This window comes from Lolium perenne, chromosome 2 (genome assembly GCF_019359855.2).
Source record: "Lolium perenne isolate Kyuss_39 chromosome 2, Kyuss_2.0, whole genome shotgun sequence".
Taxonomy (NCBI): Eukaryota; Viridiplantae; Streptophyta; class Magnoliopsida; order Poales; family Poaceae; genus Lolium; species Lolium perenne.
Genome location: NC_067245.2, coordinates 259,923,508 through 259,939,742, shown reverse-complemented (window position 1 = coordinate 259,939,742; position 16,235 = coordinate 259,923,508). Strand labels below are relative to the sequence as shown.

Genomic DNA, 16,235 nt, shown 5'->3' with positions numbered 1-16,235 from the left:
CAGCTCCCCTCTCGATATTCAATCTTCATATCCACGTCGATATGATTCCCCTTCCTATTCTTCCTCACACATCTCATAGCAAACCCTAGGGTTTTGGTGAGATGTGCAATTCCACCTAGCCAAGGCTTTGTTTGGTTGTGGCGGTGATCTTCGGTACTGTGGAGCACCTCCTGCTTCCTGGTGGCGTCGGCGTAATGTCGACGCCTTCCCTGGTTAATGGCGGTAGTCATAGTCGAGTGGGCATTGCTCCACCATTCCCGACTGTTGTCCTCGGCCGCTGGTGATCTTTCCTTCTCCCCTCTCTTTTCCACTCCATTTGCTCTCAGATTCCTCTCTGGTTCATGCTATCTCAATTAGGTTTAGGTTTAGGGTTTGTCCCTATTGCGTATATGTTGAGTAGAAGCTCCAAGGTTGTTGTAAGTGGTTGCCTTGGCTGCTACAACCCCCCTCTCGATGTTCTCTCTTCCTATCTGCATCGATCTGATTTCCCCTTCCTCTTTGTCCTCACGCGTCTCATCGTGGACCCTAGGGTTTCAGTGAGATATGCAGTTCCACCTCACCGTGGCTTGGCGTGGTCGTGGTGGTGTGGCGGTGATCTGTTGTGTTGTGTATCGCCTCCTGCTTCACGGTGTCACCGGTGTAACGTCGGTGCTTTCCCTGGTTAATTGCAGTAACCATGGCCACGTGGGCACTGCTCCACCATCTCTCATTGATGCCCCCGGGTGCCAATGAGCTTTCCCTCTCCCCCTCTATCTTTTCCCTCCATTTTCTCTTGGATTCCCCTCTGGTTCATGCTATGGCAATTAGGGTTAGGGTTTGTCCCTATTGTGTATATGTTGAGTAGAATCTCCGGGGTTGCTGTCGTGGTTGCTTTGGTTGCTTAAAATTTACCCAAGATGCTTGGTATGGTCTCATGCCAGACTTAGTAATTCATTGCTTCTCTTACCCTTCCATCTAGTCTTGGATTATGATATATCTTGCTTAATTGTTGGTTGAGATCACTGTGATACTGTTCTCGATTCATTACTACTGTATCTGGTTGCTGTAATCCTTGCATGGAGTTGCTTCTTAATTAATTAGCATGGTTTGTCTTATTATTTTTGGTGGCTTTATTTATTCATAGTACTGGAATATTTGGTTGATTACACTAGTTTGATAGGCTGTGATGCTGATGTGTAAATGTTGAAGTGTTCCGTTTATTACTTGCGGATGTGATCTTATCTTATTTGTTGAGTTAATTTAATCTAATCATGTTCATTCTTCTCTTCCTGAAGTCAATGCTTTTGGAAGGCAAGATGTTCATGCCTAAGATTGCTTGGCTAGGTTTGATGATCTATGTCTAGTGACATCTACCTGATCCTATCACACTTGCTTTGGACATATTCTACCTTCTCTTCCTTACTGTTTTGCTAAGGGATGGAAAGTAGAGAATGTTTGAATCACTGTTTGGCTATGTTCAAGATGTTCCAGAGCATTTCTCTGGTTTTTATCGTCTACTTTGGTGAAAATTGAAAATCTGTTGCTACTATTTACTATTTTTTCTACTGTTTTGGTCTAACTGCTGTAATCACCACTTCCTTCTTGAGTATATTGATACAAGTGTGGTCGAGAATGACATCTAAATTGTTAAAGTATTGTCGGTATTCCTGTGTTTCTGTTGAACCGAACTATAAATTTAGGTACTAATTGCCATCAAAAAATTTAGTGATCCCCTATACTTGTGGGCATTAACTGTAGATTGCCGGAGGAGAAGACGCGCATAAAGGCACCGCAAATCTCACCCAAAATGATATTCTCTTATCTCTTATTTACAAATGTTTTGTTTCGATTCGAGACACGGCGTCGGTGTTTTGATTTACGGTTTTTCTGTAAATAAACACTTGTAATTGCAAAGTCAGCTGTAAATCTTGTTTCACACACATATCATATTTTCGTCGCGTCATACTATTTAGATTATTGGTAGTGCCAACACTCATATGCTTCTTTATATTTCCCTCATTGATGCGTTTTGCGTGTGGGCATGCAAATTGTCATTTTGTTTCAGTGAGTAAATAACACATTGATTGCAGTACCGTAAACTGAAATATTTTGAAATATCTTCACGTATCTATTGCTCGGATTTGCTTGGAGGAAAAGAATATGGACCCTTGTGATCGTACACTGACCACTCTGGCCAGCCCGCCAATTGTGCCGTTGGCAAACATGGAATTCGTTTGAAGAAAAAAGAGAAAAAAGGAAAGAAACGCATGAAGCGTCGTCAAACTGGTGCGCGGACGGAAATCATCAAAGGCGCGCATCCTGCGCAAATCCAAACTCAAACAAAACCTTTCCGCTCACCCCGCCCGCATTTCAAAAACGGCAACATTTATGATTTCCCCTCGAAACGGAGCGGAAAGCAAAGCATGAGGGCGTGGTGGGCCCACCACGTGTCCCCGCCGGCCCACTAATCGCTCGGTCGCCCACTTTTCCTGAACCCCGCCGGGCCACAAGCCTGAAAACCACCACCCCTCGTCGCGGCGCACCACAATCACGACGCGGACGGTGGAAAAACGAAGGACTGCCCATTTCGTCTTGGCCCTTCTTTTCTGCATCCGTTTCTTTTCTTTTTTGGCGAGGCGAGGCGACCGATGCCATGCCTCCAAGATACTAACAAGGTGGCGACCAAACTCAAGGGGAGAAAGCGCCAAAGGGCAGAGAAAGAAAAAGGACGGAAAATTTTGGAGTGCGGGAGAGGGAAGCGGAAAGAGAGAAATGCGAAAAGGGGGAGGGGCGTGAGGCAAGAGTGCATTATTTGTTGTGCGTGCCCACGGACGGACTTGAATGCTCCACCAAACGCTGGCTGGCTCATCCTTTTCTTCCTTCCCCCATTTCCGTCTCCGCCTCCCCTTCCTCCCTCAACGACACAACCGCCGCCGCCACCACCACCACCACCATAGCCTCCGCTCCCCTTCGCTCAGCCCCAGCCATGCCGTCCTATGCGCACCACCACAGCTCTCTGGTAAGGACGGAACGGGCCGGCGGAGAGAAAAGAGAACGAGAATCATCTTTTTTTGGGGTTTTCTTTTTTGGTTATTCTTGCGCCAGAAGACGAGAACCAGCGTTTCTTTCTTTCTTCAAGGTTCTTCTTGGTTCTCTCGAATTGGGAATTCATGATTTCGCTTTGTGTGTGCCGTGAAGGACGAGAGGATGGACGCGCTCAAGGGTAGCAGCCGCCACGACGAGTCGGCCGAGGAGGCCATCGGCGCCGCCGCCGCCGACGCGCCGGCGGCCTGGGGATTCGCCGACAAGGAAGGCTTCTCGGTGGAGGACCTGCTAGACCTAGAGGAGTTCTGCGACGGCGAGGGCGAGGCCGACGCCAAGGACGTTCCCGACGAGCACGAGGCGCCGCCGGCCAACGCCGCGGCGGCCAAGCAGGACAGGTCCAACGACGGCTCGCAGCAGTCCGTCGTGTCCTTCGACCTCGCGCCTCCCGCGCCGGAGATAGTTGACCTGCCGGTGAGACCTTTGACCGCTTCTCCCGCGCGCCACGAATACGTGGCGGCCCTTCCCAAGGATTTCTTTTTTTTGTCCCATGCATGTTTGGAATTAATTAATTGATGATTTCGCGCGGTGCTCCGCTGTGTGTTTTCGCAGGCGCATGACGCGGAGGAGCTGGAGTGGGTGTCCCGCATCATGGACGACTCGCTCTCCGAGCTGCCCCCGCAGCCGGCGCCGCCCGCCTCCATGATGGCGGCGCGCCCGCCACAGTATCAGCACCACCGGCAGCACCCTCAGCACCTGCTTTTGCAGCAGCGTCGGCCGCAGGACGGGGCGTACCGCGCGCTGCCTATGCCGTCGGCGTGCGACCCGTTCCGGACGCCCACCATCTGCGCGCTGTCCACGGAGGCGCTGGTGCCCGTGAAGGCGAAGCGCAGCAAGCGCTCCAGAGCGTCTGCCTGGTCGCTCTCTGGCGCGCCGCACGACTCGGCGTCGTCCTCGTCGACCACCTCCTCCAGCTCCTCCTCGTCCGCCTCCTTCTCGCCCTACTTCCTGCTGGGCGTCTCGGACCACCACCTGCTGCTGGACGAGTACAGCCTCCTGGGCGGCCCCCCGCCGCCGCTGCCATCCAAGAAGTCCAAGCACGGCAAGAGCGGCAAGCCCAAGAAGCGCGGGCGCAAGCCGAAGCACCTCCCGCCGAGCCACCCCGGCGGCGGCTCGGCGGGGTCCCCCGGCCCGAACGACCGGCGCTGCAGCCACTGCGGCGTGCAGAAGACCCCGCAGTGGCGCGCGGGCCCCGAGGGCGCCAAGACGCTCTGCAACGCGTGCGGCGTCCGCTACAAGTCCGGGCGGCTGCTCCCGGAGTACCGCCCCGCGTGCAGCCCCACGTACGTGAGCACCGTCCACTCCAACTCCCACCGCAAGGTGCTCGAGATGAGGCGCAAGAAGGAGGACGGCCCTCTCTACCTCACAGGCGCCGCCGGCGTCGCCAACACCACCGCCGTGCCGTCCTTCTAGCCCGGCGGCTAGCTAGCTTAGCCACCCCGCGCGCGCGCGGTGGCTGTACATTTTCCCGGCCGTATCCGTTAGTCTTTGTACCGTACCTGAACTCTTTTTTTCCCATTTCTTCTTTTCTTTTAGTAGTATTATAATCGTCTTGCAGGATTAATTAGAGTCTAGGAAGAGGTTTAGGTCATGTTAGGTTTAGCAAGAATTCGGGTTTGCTTCCAACTGCACCTTTATTACGTAGTTCGTTAGTACTAGTACCAGAGTAGTAGTACTGCTACGGCAGTAGCAGTGCAGCATTAGCTCAGAACTTTATTTCTACTTTTTGCCCAAGGTTTTTTTTCTTTTCTATGAGCTACTAGTCTTCTACTCTTCTGTGAGCACCAAGCAGCACAAGGTTATCTGTACGAGGGATGAAGAAACCGAGGATTAGCCTTCACTTTGGGGCGAAGGAAAAGAGGAGGTGCAACCGGTCTCCTTGTTTGCCTTGTTCAAGGAGGAGTGGGTGCTTGTTGCGTGCACCCTAGGTTGTTACATCACATGGTGCTGTCACCTGTAACAGCAATGGTGGTATGCTTTAGTTAGGAGCAGACAGCTGAGAGCTTCTTCAGATAGCGAGTGGTAGAAGCAAGCAAGCCAGGAATAGATAGAGACTGAGATGGAAACTGTTGCAAGCAACCATGCTTTGGATCGTAAGCAGGTTGTTTCTTGGCCTGTTAATAATCCTCTACTGCAATGAATCTTGGAGCGTTGCTGTGTGTACCAGGACCTGCACCTGTTTGAAAAGACGAACATTTACTGCTGGAGGACCTCGGCTGCCCTGCTTCGTCTGCTCAGCCACAGTATCGGCTTCCGTGCGTGCTCTGCCTTTAATTTACTCGTATCGCAGGGCTTCGGTGCAGCTGCTGCACCACCGCCGGTGTCTCCATGCTTCGTGCCTGCGACGCCGCCGCTGCCGGCCACGCGCGCGGCGCCAGACGGTTTGAAATTTCCTTGGCGAGATTTTTCTCTCTCGTTCATTCACTTTCTCCGACGACGTAGCGAGCACCGCACTCTCCGTCCGTGATGGATGGATTGGATGATAGCGTTGAGTTGAGTGGTGGCACGCTGGACGGGTTCGATTGGACCAGCTCCAACTTATTTCCAGAGGGCCGTAATGGGGCACTGACGTGGTGACGCCGACCCGTCGCTTCCTGCCTCGCTTTGCGCTGCACTACCCGCCCCGCCTCTGCCGCCCAGCCACACCACCACCTCCTCTACCGTGGCTCCCACACTAATCTCATGCCTTGTTTATCTTAAGCAGCCACGCAATAGCTTTAATTTGTTCCTTTCTTCCCTTCCGCTACTTCTTCAGTCCTTCGTTTCTTCTCATCTTTGATACCCCATCCAGCCTTGGATTAGTACCTCTTTCGTGTTTAGTTCTGCCTGCCTGCCGTTCCGTTTTTATTTTAGCTGCGTAATTGCGCATCTATTGGCATGTCCCTGTGTACTCCCTGCTGCTGCAGCAGAGCCTGACAGGTACGTGTTGCATAAAGAGGTCCATGTGCCCTCGACTCCTGTTCCCACTTTGCTACCAATGCTGGAAGCTCTGGCGCCAAAATGGCATGGCACCTTCGTTTTGGTGCCCAAGTTTCTAGTTTTCGCAAGTTGAACCATAAACTAGTGAAACAATTACTCCCTCCATGCTAAAAAAAAACTGCTCAACCTTTTTTTAGATCTGGAAGCATTAATAACGAAAATATTCTATATATATGTTCGTATCTAGAAAAAATTAAACAGCTTTGTTAGGAAAGGAGAGAGCATGAGAAACATACAATGGAGTGGCCGCAACCATTGCGCCTACATAGGGCATGTAAGCTTCACTCGCACCCTAGGTGGAGCAGCCGACGACCTCTTCATGATGACCACTAGGGCTCGTCATGTGGCTTAAGGTGGATACCTTATCATAGAGCGGCGGGCTCATGACTTGACGATGTAGGATGCAATGGCCATACCGTTGGGACGCGTTTGATAGCTTGCAGACGGTTGGGCCAGGGTGTGGGGAGCAGAAAACAGTTTGATTGGTTGCCTACATGCCTCCTTCAACCTGGTTGGCGTGGGTTGTAAAGCACATCCAAGATAGGCAAGAGGACAACACCGGATCTATCGTTTCTCATCAGCTAGCCTCGGTGCATGCAAAATCAGAGAAGCGGCATAGGAGGTCGTGTAGGCTGGGAGATCTCGGGAGCTCGGGGGCGGAAATGAAAGAGAAATTCGCTCACCGCCGAGTGAATCGTCACCCTATTTAGCCGCGCTGTTCTACTCCGAAAAATCCAAATCCACCTATTTTCCGCCATTCCAGATTGAGTCTGCGATGATGTCGGCCGAGTCAGATGTGTTGAGCACAGAGACGACGTACCTACCGGATACATCGTCGGCCACGTTGACGGAGATCCTACTGGCTACACAATCGATCACGGTGACGCTTGTCTTGCCTGCTTCTCCGTCATCCCTGACCTCTGTGTTGCGTGAGCTGGATTCAGTCGTATGAAATTTCTATCCTTCTTGGTTGATGTTGGTAGATTTGTGTTAGGTTTATTCGTTCTAGATGTAGCAATGGTGGATTTGTGCTAGGTATGTTCATTTGTGGTGCAGCATCATAGATTTGTGATTTTTGTAGAACTTACTATAGGACAATTCTGGTTGATGTGGGTAAAATGAGTTTGTTTGTAGCCATAGAATGCCTAGTGTTTCATCGATAATTGTAGGGCAACATGGTGGATATGCCTCCTTCCATTGAGCCTGAAAATGCAGTTCTGATTCAAGCCATTTCACAGTTCACCGTTCCAATGGTGTTGCACTCTCTATGTCCTTTTTCGTCCTAAACCGACTCTATGAGCTGGTGAAGAAAGGGGCTAGGTCTAGGTTTTAGCAGAACTTTAAGGAAATGCACCTACAACGTGTTTGCAATGATGTTCTTAACTTTATAGAGAAGAAATGTCTCTCCAGCTTAGGTTTACAACCATTTGAGAAAGTGGAAGAGTATGTGGTTTTTGCTAAACAAAATTAAAGATATAGAAGGAGTCACCTGGTGTGATCATACCGCAGCATTTCGGATGAGTAATGAGAAGTTAAAGTAATTACTATAGTTTCGAATGCCTGCTAATGCAATGTTGTTTTACTCCTTTCTTATAAGGATGAACATGTCCTTATGTGTGCTTGACTAACACTTACCTTTTTCATCTTAGAAAACCCGAGAGAGCACGACCTGCTCAACATGCCCGTGGTGAACTATGCTCAGATGAAGATCATATTCACACTTGCCCATGTTCCTCTAAACTCTGAAGAGTCTACAAATTCCGCTTGCTCATCATGGTTATTAACCACTTAGAGCAGGTCTAACAGACCCCTTAAAAGGGCCAAACCCGTAAAATAACTGCCAAAATACGGGGTTGGGCTCTACCCGGCCGTCTAGCAGACCCCGTAAAACAGGCCCCCGTGTCGATTTTTCCCAGTTTTGGATACGGGGCGGCTCTTCGCCCCCTACTTGTACGGGGTGGGAAGGGGAATACAGGGCCAAACCATCATTCTTCCCTCCACTGCGCACGAACCATTTCAGTGAAACCCAACCGCTGCCGCCGCCGCCCGATCTCCTCGCTCGCGCCCTCCAGCCTCGGAAGGGGCGCCTTGCCCGCGGCGACGGCGACCGACCCGCGCATCCCTGTTCCCGGCGGCGCCCGGGCGTGGCGCGGTCCCACGATCCGCTGCAACTAGGAGATCGCCGCCATGTGGTGCTTGGCCGACAGTGCCGGAGCTACGCGGGCGCTACACTCGAATACGTAGAGATTCGCGGAGCTAGCGCGGGCGGCCGGTGGGAGGTGGCACAGCGGGGAGCGTGTGGGCGCGGTCGTGGCTGCGGCTCCGTCGAGCGGCGGCGGTGGCGTCTTCTTGCGCAGCTGTGACTGCGAGTCAAGCGAGGCCGGCGGGAAAGCGTGCGAAGCGCGGCGGCGAGCGAGGGAAAGCGTGCGAGCGCGGCTTGGCGGCGAAACGGCGGCGACGAAGCGGCGGCGGGCGGGCGGGCAGCACGCGAGGGCGGCGGTGGGGGCGGCTGCCGGCCGAGCGGGAGCTTAGGGCGAGGGTGGTTGGAGGAGGAAGAAGGAGAGGAGGAAGAAAAGAAAAAAAAAAGAAATTGATTTGGCATATTTTAGGAATATGCTCTTTTACAGTTTAGAGATACGGGGTCTGCTAGCTCGGATGAGTTTTCGGCCGATCGAAATCGAATACAGGGCCCTCTACTCGCGTTTTAAGGGGTGAAAAAATACGGGTCTGTTAGACATGCTCTTAGCTGATAAGCAGGGGCGGAGCTAGTAGGGTGGAAGGGTGGGGCACCCCACCCCAAGATTCAGCCCGCTAGCCCAATACGTATTGTACGAGTGAAAAAAGCTCTGTATTTCAAGCCCAGGCGTGCTATTCCAAGCCTCTCGATCTCGAGCCGACTACGGAGTCAATTTTCTAAGTCCCAATCGATCTCCATTTGCTTGTTCCTAATATAAAATTCCATTGCTGCTAGACGAGCGGTGGCGCGTCGAGACTAACTGCTGATTCGGCTCATCGCGCGAGGAAAAGAGACGATTAGACGAAGGGAACGGCCGGCCGACAGGGATTTGTAAGCTGGTAAATTCTGCTCGTTGGAGAGTGCAGCTGCGACGTAGCAACTTTTGTATTTTTTTTTTTTTTGAAACAAGGGCAAAAGCTTTGCCCATTTCATTGATTAAGATAGAAGTTTACAAGAAATAAAAGGGAGTTACAACAACCTTACGACCTTACAAAAGACTACTCTCGCGGCATCAAAAGACCCAACTTCTTTGCACCGGCTAGAGCCCAAAGACGCGCCTCCTTCTTTATCCTATCGAAGACGATTTGCGTTGGGGCTTGCTTGCTCTTAAAGACCCTATCATTTCTTTCACTCCACACTTCCCAAATGATGAGCATGGAGAGTGTGGCCAACCCTTTGCGGTTATGCCCCGTAGTCATGAGGTTCCACCACTCCGGGAAGGAGAGGTCCGCCCAATTGTCGGTTTGGATAGAAGGAAGACCCAACCACTCCTTAGCCTTAACCCAAAGCCTTAAGGTGAAGCGGCAATGCACCAAAAGATGATCGACGGACTCGGTGCAACGCTTACAAAGAGGACAAAGACCACAATTTGGCCATCCACGCTTAGCTAACCGGTCGGCCGTCCAAATCCTATTTTGGTTTGCAAGCCATGCGAAGAACTTAATTTTGGGAGGAGCCCAAACCTTCCAAACCGTCTTGTGTAGCGTTGAGAAAGTAGTCCCTAAGAATTGCACCTCGTATGCGGACTTTGTGGAGTATTGCCCATTTTCCGTGAGCCTCCAAGAGATATCATCTTCGATGTTGGCTTGAAGTTGGAAATTGTCAACGAGGCTTGAAAGCTCGATAAATTGTGAGAGGTGCAAGAAGGAGAAGTCTTGATCAAAATCAATCTTTTGAATCCACGCGTTTTGGTGCAAAGCTTGTGCCACCTTTCAATTTTTGCGCTTGGAGGCGGCAAAAACCAAGGGCGCAATATCAATTGGCCTTTTCCCCTCGAGCCACGGGGCGTGCCAAAAGGGGGTCTTCTTTCCATTTCCAACCGTAATGATGGTGGCGGTGTAGAAAAGCTCCAAGTCTTGCTCCGTGCAAGGGTTCCCGGATCCCGCCCAAATCTTAGTAGGGTCCTTCCATTCTAGCCAAGGCCACCGAAGACGAAGAGCCGTTGCGAACTTGTCCATGTGCAAGATGCCAAGGCCCCCATGCTTCTTAGGCCGACAAACTAGCTCCCAATTCACTTTGCATTTCGCGCCCGTAGTGTGGTCTTTTGCGGACCAAAGGAAAGCACGTTCAATCTTGTTGATGAAAGCACTTGTGCTCGCCGGAATAGATAGCGGTGTTAAGTAGTAGATTGCTTGAGAGGCAATGACGGATTTGACAAGGGCGGCACGGCCCGCCGCGGTGATGTATTTTCCATTCCAATTTGGTAGCTTCCCGGCGCATTTGTCCTCAAGGTGTTGAATGTCTCCCCTCTTGAGGCAACGAACCGTAAGAGGTAGCCCAAGGTAACGAAGTGGGAAAGTTTCTCTCTTAGCCGGGATTCCATGAAGTATGCCATCAAGATCAAGGTTGCCGCACCTAATTGGTACAACGGCGGTTTTAAGGAAGTTCGTGGACAACCCGGTGACCTTGCCAAAATTGTGTAGAATGCGTGCAAGGTTTTGAATATCTTCCTTGATCGGAGCAACAAAGATGGCCGCATCATCCGCATAAAGCGATGTCCGAAGAATATTTCCTCTACCCTTCAATTTGTGGAGCATGTTATGAGAAGTCGCCCTTTCCAAAATTTGAGCAAGCGTGTCAATGGCCAAGACAAAGAGAAGCGGCGATAGCGGGTCTCCTTGTCGAAGCCCGCGGCCATGCTTAATGGGCAATCCGGCCACCCCATTGAGGAGCACCCGCGAGGAGGCGGTGGAAAGAAGCGCTAGAATCCAATTCCGAAAACGAGCCGGGAACCCCCTTTTCTCAAGAAGGTCAACAAGGTATCCCCAACGGACGGAGTCAAAAGCTTTACGGATGTCAAGCTTGAAGAGGAGTGCCGGGGTCTTATTTCTATGGTATCTTGTGGCAAGATTCTTGACATATAGGAAGTTATCATGAATGCTTCGTTTCTTTATGAAGGCACTTTGAGCATTTGAGACAAGCTCATCCATGAGAGGCCCCAACCGATTTGCGAGTGTCTTCGATAAAATCTTGGCGATGGCATGGATTAGGCTAATGGGCCGATAGTCGGAGATTTCCTCGGCCCCCTCCTTCTTGGGCAACAACGCAATATTTGCGGAGTTGAGCCAATGGAAGTTCTCGACATGAAGATTTCCAAATAAATGGACCACGGCCATGACGTCCCCTTTTATAGTCTCCCAACACCGCTTGAAGAAGGATCCGGTGAAACCATCCGGGCCCGGCGCCTTATCCCCGGGCATTTGTGCAATAGCAACCTTGACCTCATCTTCCGTGATTGGTTCCCCAAGGCCTTGCAAGTTTGGCGAAGTGAGGTTTAGCTCGGCCCAATTGAAATCATGAGAGCTAGGGTCACCTCTTCCCATAACCGATTTGAAATGATAAAAAATAACTTTCTCTTTTTCATCATGACCGGTGACCCAACCATTGTTGTGCTTTAACCGGTGTATGTGGTTCTTTCTCCTTCTAGCATTAACCCGCAAGTGGAAAAACTTTGTATTCGCATCACCTTCTTTCAAATTGGCAATCCTTGAAGATTGCTTCTTCCTAGCCCTCTCCACAACGGCAAGGGCGATGACCTTCCTTTTTAGCCGTGCCCGAAGCTCCAACTCTTCGGGGAAAAGTTGCCTTTCATCTTCTGTAGTTTCTGATATTCCAGCAAATTCAGGTAAAGTGCGTAGCTTAGCTCCAGGTTGTAGGTTTCTCTAATTCTCCACTAGATCTAATTGTTCTTTAATTTCAAGTAATATACTAAAACTGCAATATCTATTCATTAGCGATGTATGGAGACATAAATTGTCAAATTGATTCAATGTAATTAAACACTTGATAATTCTTACTGTATTTTTTTGCATGGCAGAACTATTAAAACATGAAAAGGAACTCCGATATTGCATCACTTTTTCGGAAACATGAAGCAAAGAGGATTGCATCTTCTACGTCGGCAACGGCGGAAGAGCAAACTACAGTCCCACCTGAAGATGCTACATCACCACCACCATCGCCGCCACCACCACCGCCGCCACCACCGCCGCCGCCACCACCACAAGTTTATGATATTAATGGTCTTCCGCATGATCCAAGAGAAAGATTACCCATTGCAAGCTATAATGTCAATGACCAAGATGCGGTTCGGAGAGCATATATCCTTAAAGGTCCATGCCGACCATATGCACATCAGTTTGAATCAAGGAAAATTGGAGGTAAAGATCGGCATTTTAGTATTCTTTGGTTTGAGAGATATAGTTGGCTCGAATATAGTATCAAGAAAGATGCTGCATTTTGCTTCGTATTCTACTTGTTCAAAGAGAAGAAAAGCAAGGGCAAGAAGACAAGCGTATTTGTGGATGGTGGCCGGAGGAATTGGAATAGGGATGATGCACTTGACAAACATGTGGGTGGTGTAGCAAGTGTGCACAATCATGCTCAAGAGAGATACAAGTTATTTGTGAATCCCAATGCGGCAGTTGATAACCTTATTGTGAAGGCAAACCATGAGGAACTGCGTCTTTACAAGCCCAGGTTGCTTTATTCTCTTAGATGCTTGAGATTTCTTCTGGATCAAGGATTGGCATTCCGTGGGCATGATGAAAAGGAAGATTCTCGCAATAGAGGGAACTTTCTTGAACTTCTGGAGTGGCTTGCAGCAAATAGTGAAGAAGTGAATAAACTGGTTTTGAAAAATGCCCCAGGTAATTGCACCTTGACTTCCCCCGAAATACAGAAGCAGATTATTCAATGTTGTGCCATACACACTCGGAAGGAAATTATTGAAGAACTCAGTGATGACAATTATGCAATTCTAGCTGATGAGAGTAGTGATGTATCACATAAGGAACAACTAGCTATTTGCTTGCGTTATGTAGATAAAGTGGGAAGGCCAAATGAACATTTTCTTGGAGTTGTTCATGTAGATGATACTTCATCTTTGACACTTAAGGAAGCAATTGAGGGTTTACTTAGTCATCACCATTTGACTCTCACTCAAATCCGTGGCCAAGGTTATGACGGGGCTAGTAACATGAAAGGAGAGATTAAAGGACTGAAAACGTTGATCATGAAAGAGTCACCTTCTGCCTATTATGTTCATTGCTTTGCACATCAACTATAGTTAGTACTAGTTGTTGTTGCTAAGGACAACACAGATTGTTCTTGGTTATTTGCTCAAGTGTCTCTCTTGATGAGTATTGGTGGAGTTTCTTGTAAGCGTCATGACTTGCTTCAGAACGTTGATGACCCACAAGTATAGGGGATCGCAACAGTCTTCGAGGGAAGTAAAACCTAATTTATTGATTCGACACAAGGGGAGCCAAAGAATATTTGTAAGCCTTAACATCGGAGTTGTCAATTCAGCTGCACCTGCAAACAGACTTGCTCGCAATAGTTTATCAGTAGCAACAGTTTTATAGCAGTAGCAGTAGTGAAATATAAGCAGCAATGTAATAAAGACAGCAGTAGTGATTATAGTAAACATCAGGATTAAAATACTGTAGGCATATGGATGGATGAACGGGCGCTGCATGGATAAGATAACTCATGTAATAATCAAGGCAAGGCATTTGCTGATAATAATAAAACAGTATCCAAGTACTAAATAACCATAGGCATGTGTTCCGTATATAGTCGTACGTGCTCGCAATGAGAAACTTGCACAATATCTTTTGTCCTACCAGCCGGTGGCAGCCGGGCCTCTAGGGAAACTACTGGTAATTAAGGTACTCCTTTTAATAGAGTACCGGAGCAAAGCATTAACACTCCGTGAACACATGTGATCCTCATATCACAGCCTTCCCCTCCGGTTGTCCCAATTTCTGTCAGTTTGGGCCTCGGGTTCCGGACCACAATATGTGTATACAACTTGCAGGTAAGATCATAAAACAATGAATATCATCATGAATCAATAACATGTTCAGATCTGAAATCATGGCACTCGGGCCCTAAGTGACAAGCATTAAGCATAACAAGTTGCAACAATATCATAAAAGTACCAACAACGGATACTAGGCACCATGCCCTAACAATCTTATGGCTATTACATGAACAATCTCATCCAATCCCTACCATCCCCTTCAGCCTACAGCGGAGATTTACTCACACATGGATGGGGGAAACATGGATGGTCGATGGAGAGGCGTCGGTGGCGATGATGGCGATGATCTCCTCCAATTCCCCGTCCCGGCAGGGTGCCAGAACGGAGTTTCTGATCCCGAAATAGGGTTTTCGATGGCGGCGGAGTTCTGGATGTCTTCTGGAAAATTGGTCGAACCCCCGTGCGTTTTTAGGTCAAGGGCTTTAAGTAGTCCAGAGGGGAGCGCCGGGGGCTGGCCGAGGTGGCGTCCCCAAGTGGCGGCGCGGCCATGGGCCCACCGCGCCGCCACGTGGCCCCCCTCCGTCACGTCTTCTGGCTCCGTGGGTCTTCTGTAAAAATAGGCCCATTGCAATTATTTTCGGGGATTTTCCTGAAAGTTGATTTTCTGCACAAAAATAAGACACCAGGGCAATTCTGCTGAAAACAGCATTAATCCGTGTTAGTTGTATCCAAAATACACAAATTAGAGGCAAAACAATTGTAAAAGTGTTCGGGAAAGTAGATACGTTTTGGACGTATCAAACATTAGAGCAGTTAACCTCTTGAAATCTCTTGAAGTTGGCGAACTAGAAACTGGAAGCGGATTAAATCAAGAGATGGGGTTAGCAAGGCCCGGTGAGACTCGATGGGGCTCCCATTTCAAAACCATTGCCCGCATCATTGGTATGTATCCCACAATTCGTGATGTACTCATAATTCTTGGAGAAGATCACGGGCAAAAGGGTGATTGGCCAAAAATACATGCGGTGCTTGGAGTCTTTGAGTCATTTGACTTTGTTTTTAGTGCCCAGTTGATGCTTCTTATTCTTGGATACACAAATGATTTATCTGATTGTTTACAGAGGAGAGAGCAAGATATTGTTAGTGCTATGTCACTTGTTGGTATGGCAAAAAGAAGAATGCAAGAGATGAGATCTGATGGTTGGGTTTCATTCTATCAAAATGTGATTTCATTTTGCAATGAACATGGAATCCAAGTTCCTTCACCGGATGGTAATTATGTACCTTATGGGATATCGACATGGTTTTCTTCACGACAAACTAATGATGATCATTTTAGAAGAGAAGTATACATTGGCGTCATTGATAAAATTAATCAAGAGCTTGACAGTCGGTTTGATGAGGTCAATATGGAGTTACTTGGTTGTATGGCCGCCTTGAATCCTATAGACTCATTTGCTTCTTTTGATGCAAAGAAGGTACGTAGACTTGCTGAATTTTATCCTAGGGATATTTTAAAGGTTGATTTGATAAGACTTGAGACACAACTTGTTAACTATATTGATGACATGAGAAAAGATGAGAACTTCAAAGGCCTAAAAAATCTTGTTGAGCTATCGGTTAAGCTTGTTGAAACAAGGAGGCATGTTGTTCATGATGTGGTCTACTCTCTTCTTAAGTTGGTATTGCTTCTACCAGTTGCGACGGCAAGTGTTGAAAGAGTGTTTTCTGCGATGAATTTAGTGAAGCATAAGCTGAGGAATAAGATGACTGATAGTTTTTTGGATGATTGTCTGGTCACATTTATTGAGCGAGATACTTTCATCAAGATAAATGATGATGATATAATTGAGACTTTCATGTCAATGAGGAAGCGTTATCCAGAGAAGAATAAGAAGAAGTAGTATTGCTATATTTTTTAAATTATTGCGGTCATGTAATATTCCTATATGCAAATTTGAGCCATAATCGGTGAATTTATGCTATTTGTGCGACTTTACAAATCCATTTTCTTCATTCTATAGCAAATTTAATATGTGTTCATTGTTTCATTATATTTGTGACATTGGGAAAAAATTAGTTGCCCCACCCTAGCGTAAAATCCTGGATCCGCCACTGCTGATAAGAAGATCGACTGATAACAAGACCGACTCTGCAACCCGAAGATCGCGG

The 16,235-nt window shown here is 48.5% G+C and overlaps 1 protein-coding gene and 1 pseudogene across 1 annotated transcript; both read left to right on the top strand.

Moving 5' to 3' along the window:
* The first annotated feature begins 2,806 nt into the window (after positions 1–2,806).
* Positions 2,807–4,827, top strand: LOC127335765 (uncharacterized). Its single transcript, XM_051362494.2, has 3 exons — positions 2,807–2,998; positions 3,178–3,495; positions 3,634–4,827. Exons 1-3 carry the CDS (start codon positions 2,966–2,968, stop codon positions 4,492–4,494), a joined length of 1,212 nt encoding a protein of 403 aa, XP_051218454.1. The 5' UTR covers positions 2,807–2,965; the 3' UTR covers positions 4,495–4,827.
* Positions 4,828–12,125: 7,298 nt separating this feature from the next.
* On the top strand, positions 12,126–15,967 carry LOC139835792 (uncharacterized; annotated as a pseudogene).
* The last annotated feature ends 268 nt before the right edge of the window (positions 15,968–16,235 follow it).

Bases quoted from the DNA above. Each gene is read 5' to 3' on its own strand.
- LOC127335765 (XM_051362494.2), top strand. From the start codon at position 2,966: ATGCCGTCCTATGCGCACCACCACAGCTCTCTG. The intron at 2,999-3,177 runs GTAAGGACGGAA...TGTGCCGTGAAG, and splicing joins CGCACCACCACAGCTCTCTG to GACGAGAGGATGGACGCGCT. The intron at 3,496-3,633 runs GTGAGACCTTTG...GTGTTTTCGCAG, and splicing joins CGGAGATAGTTGACCTGCCG to GCGCATGACGCGGAGGAGCT.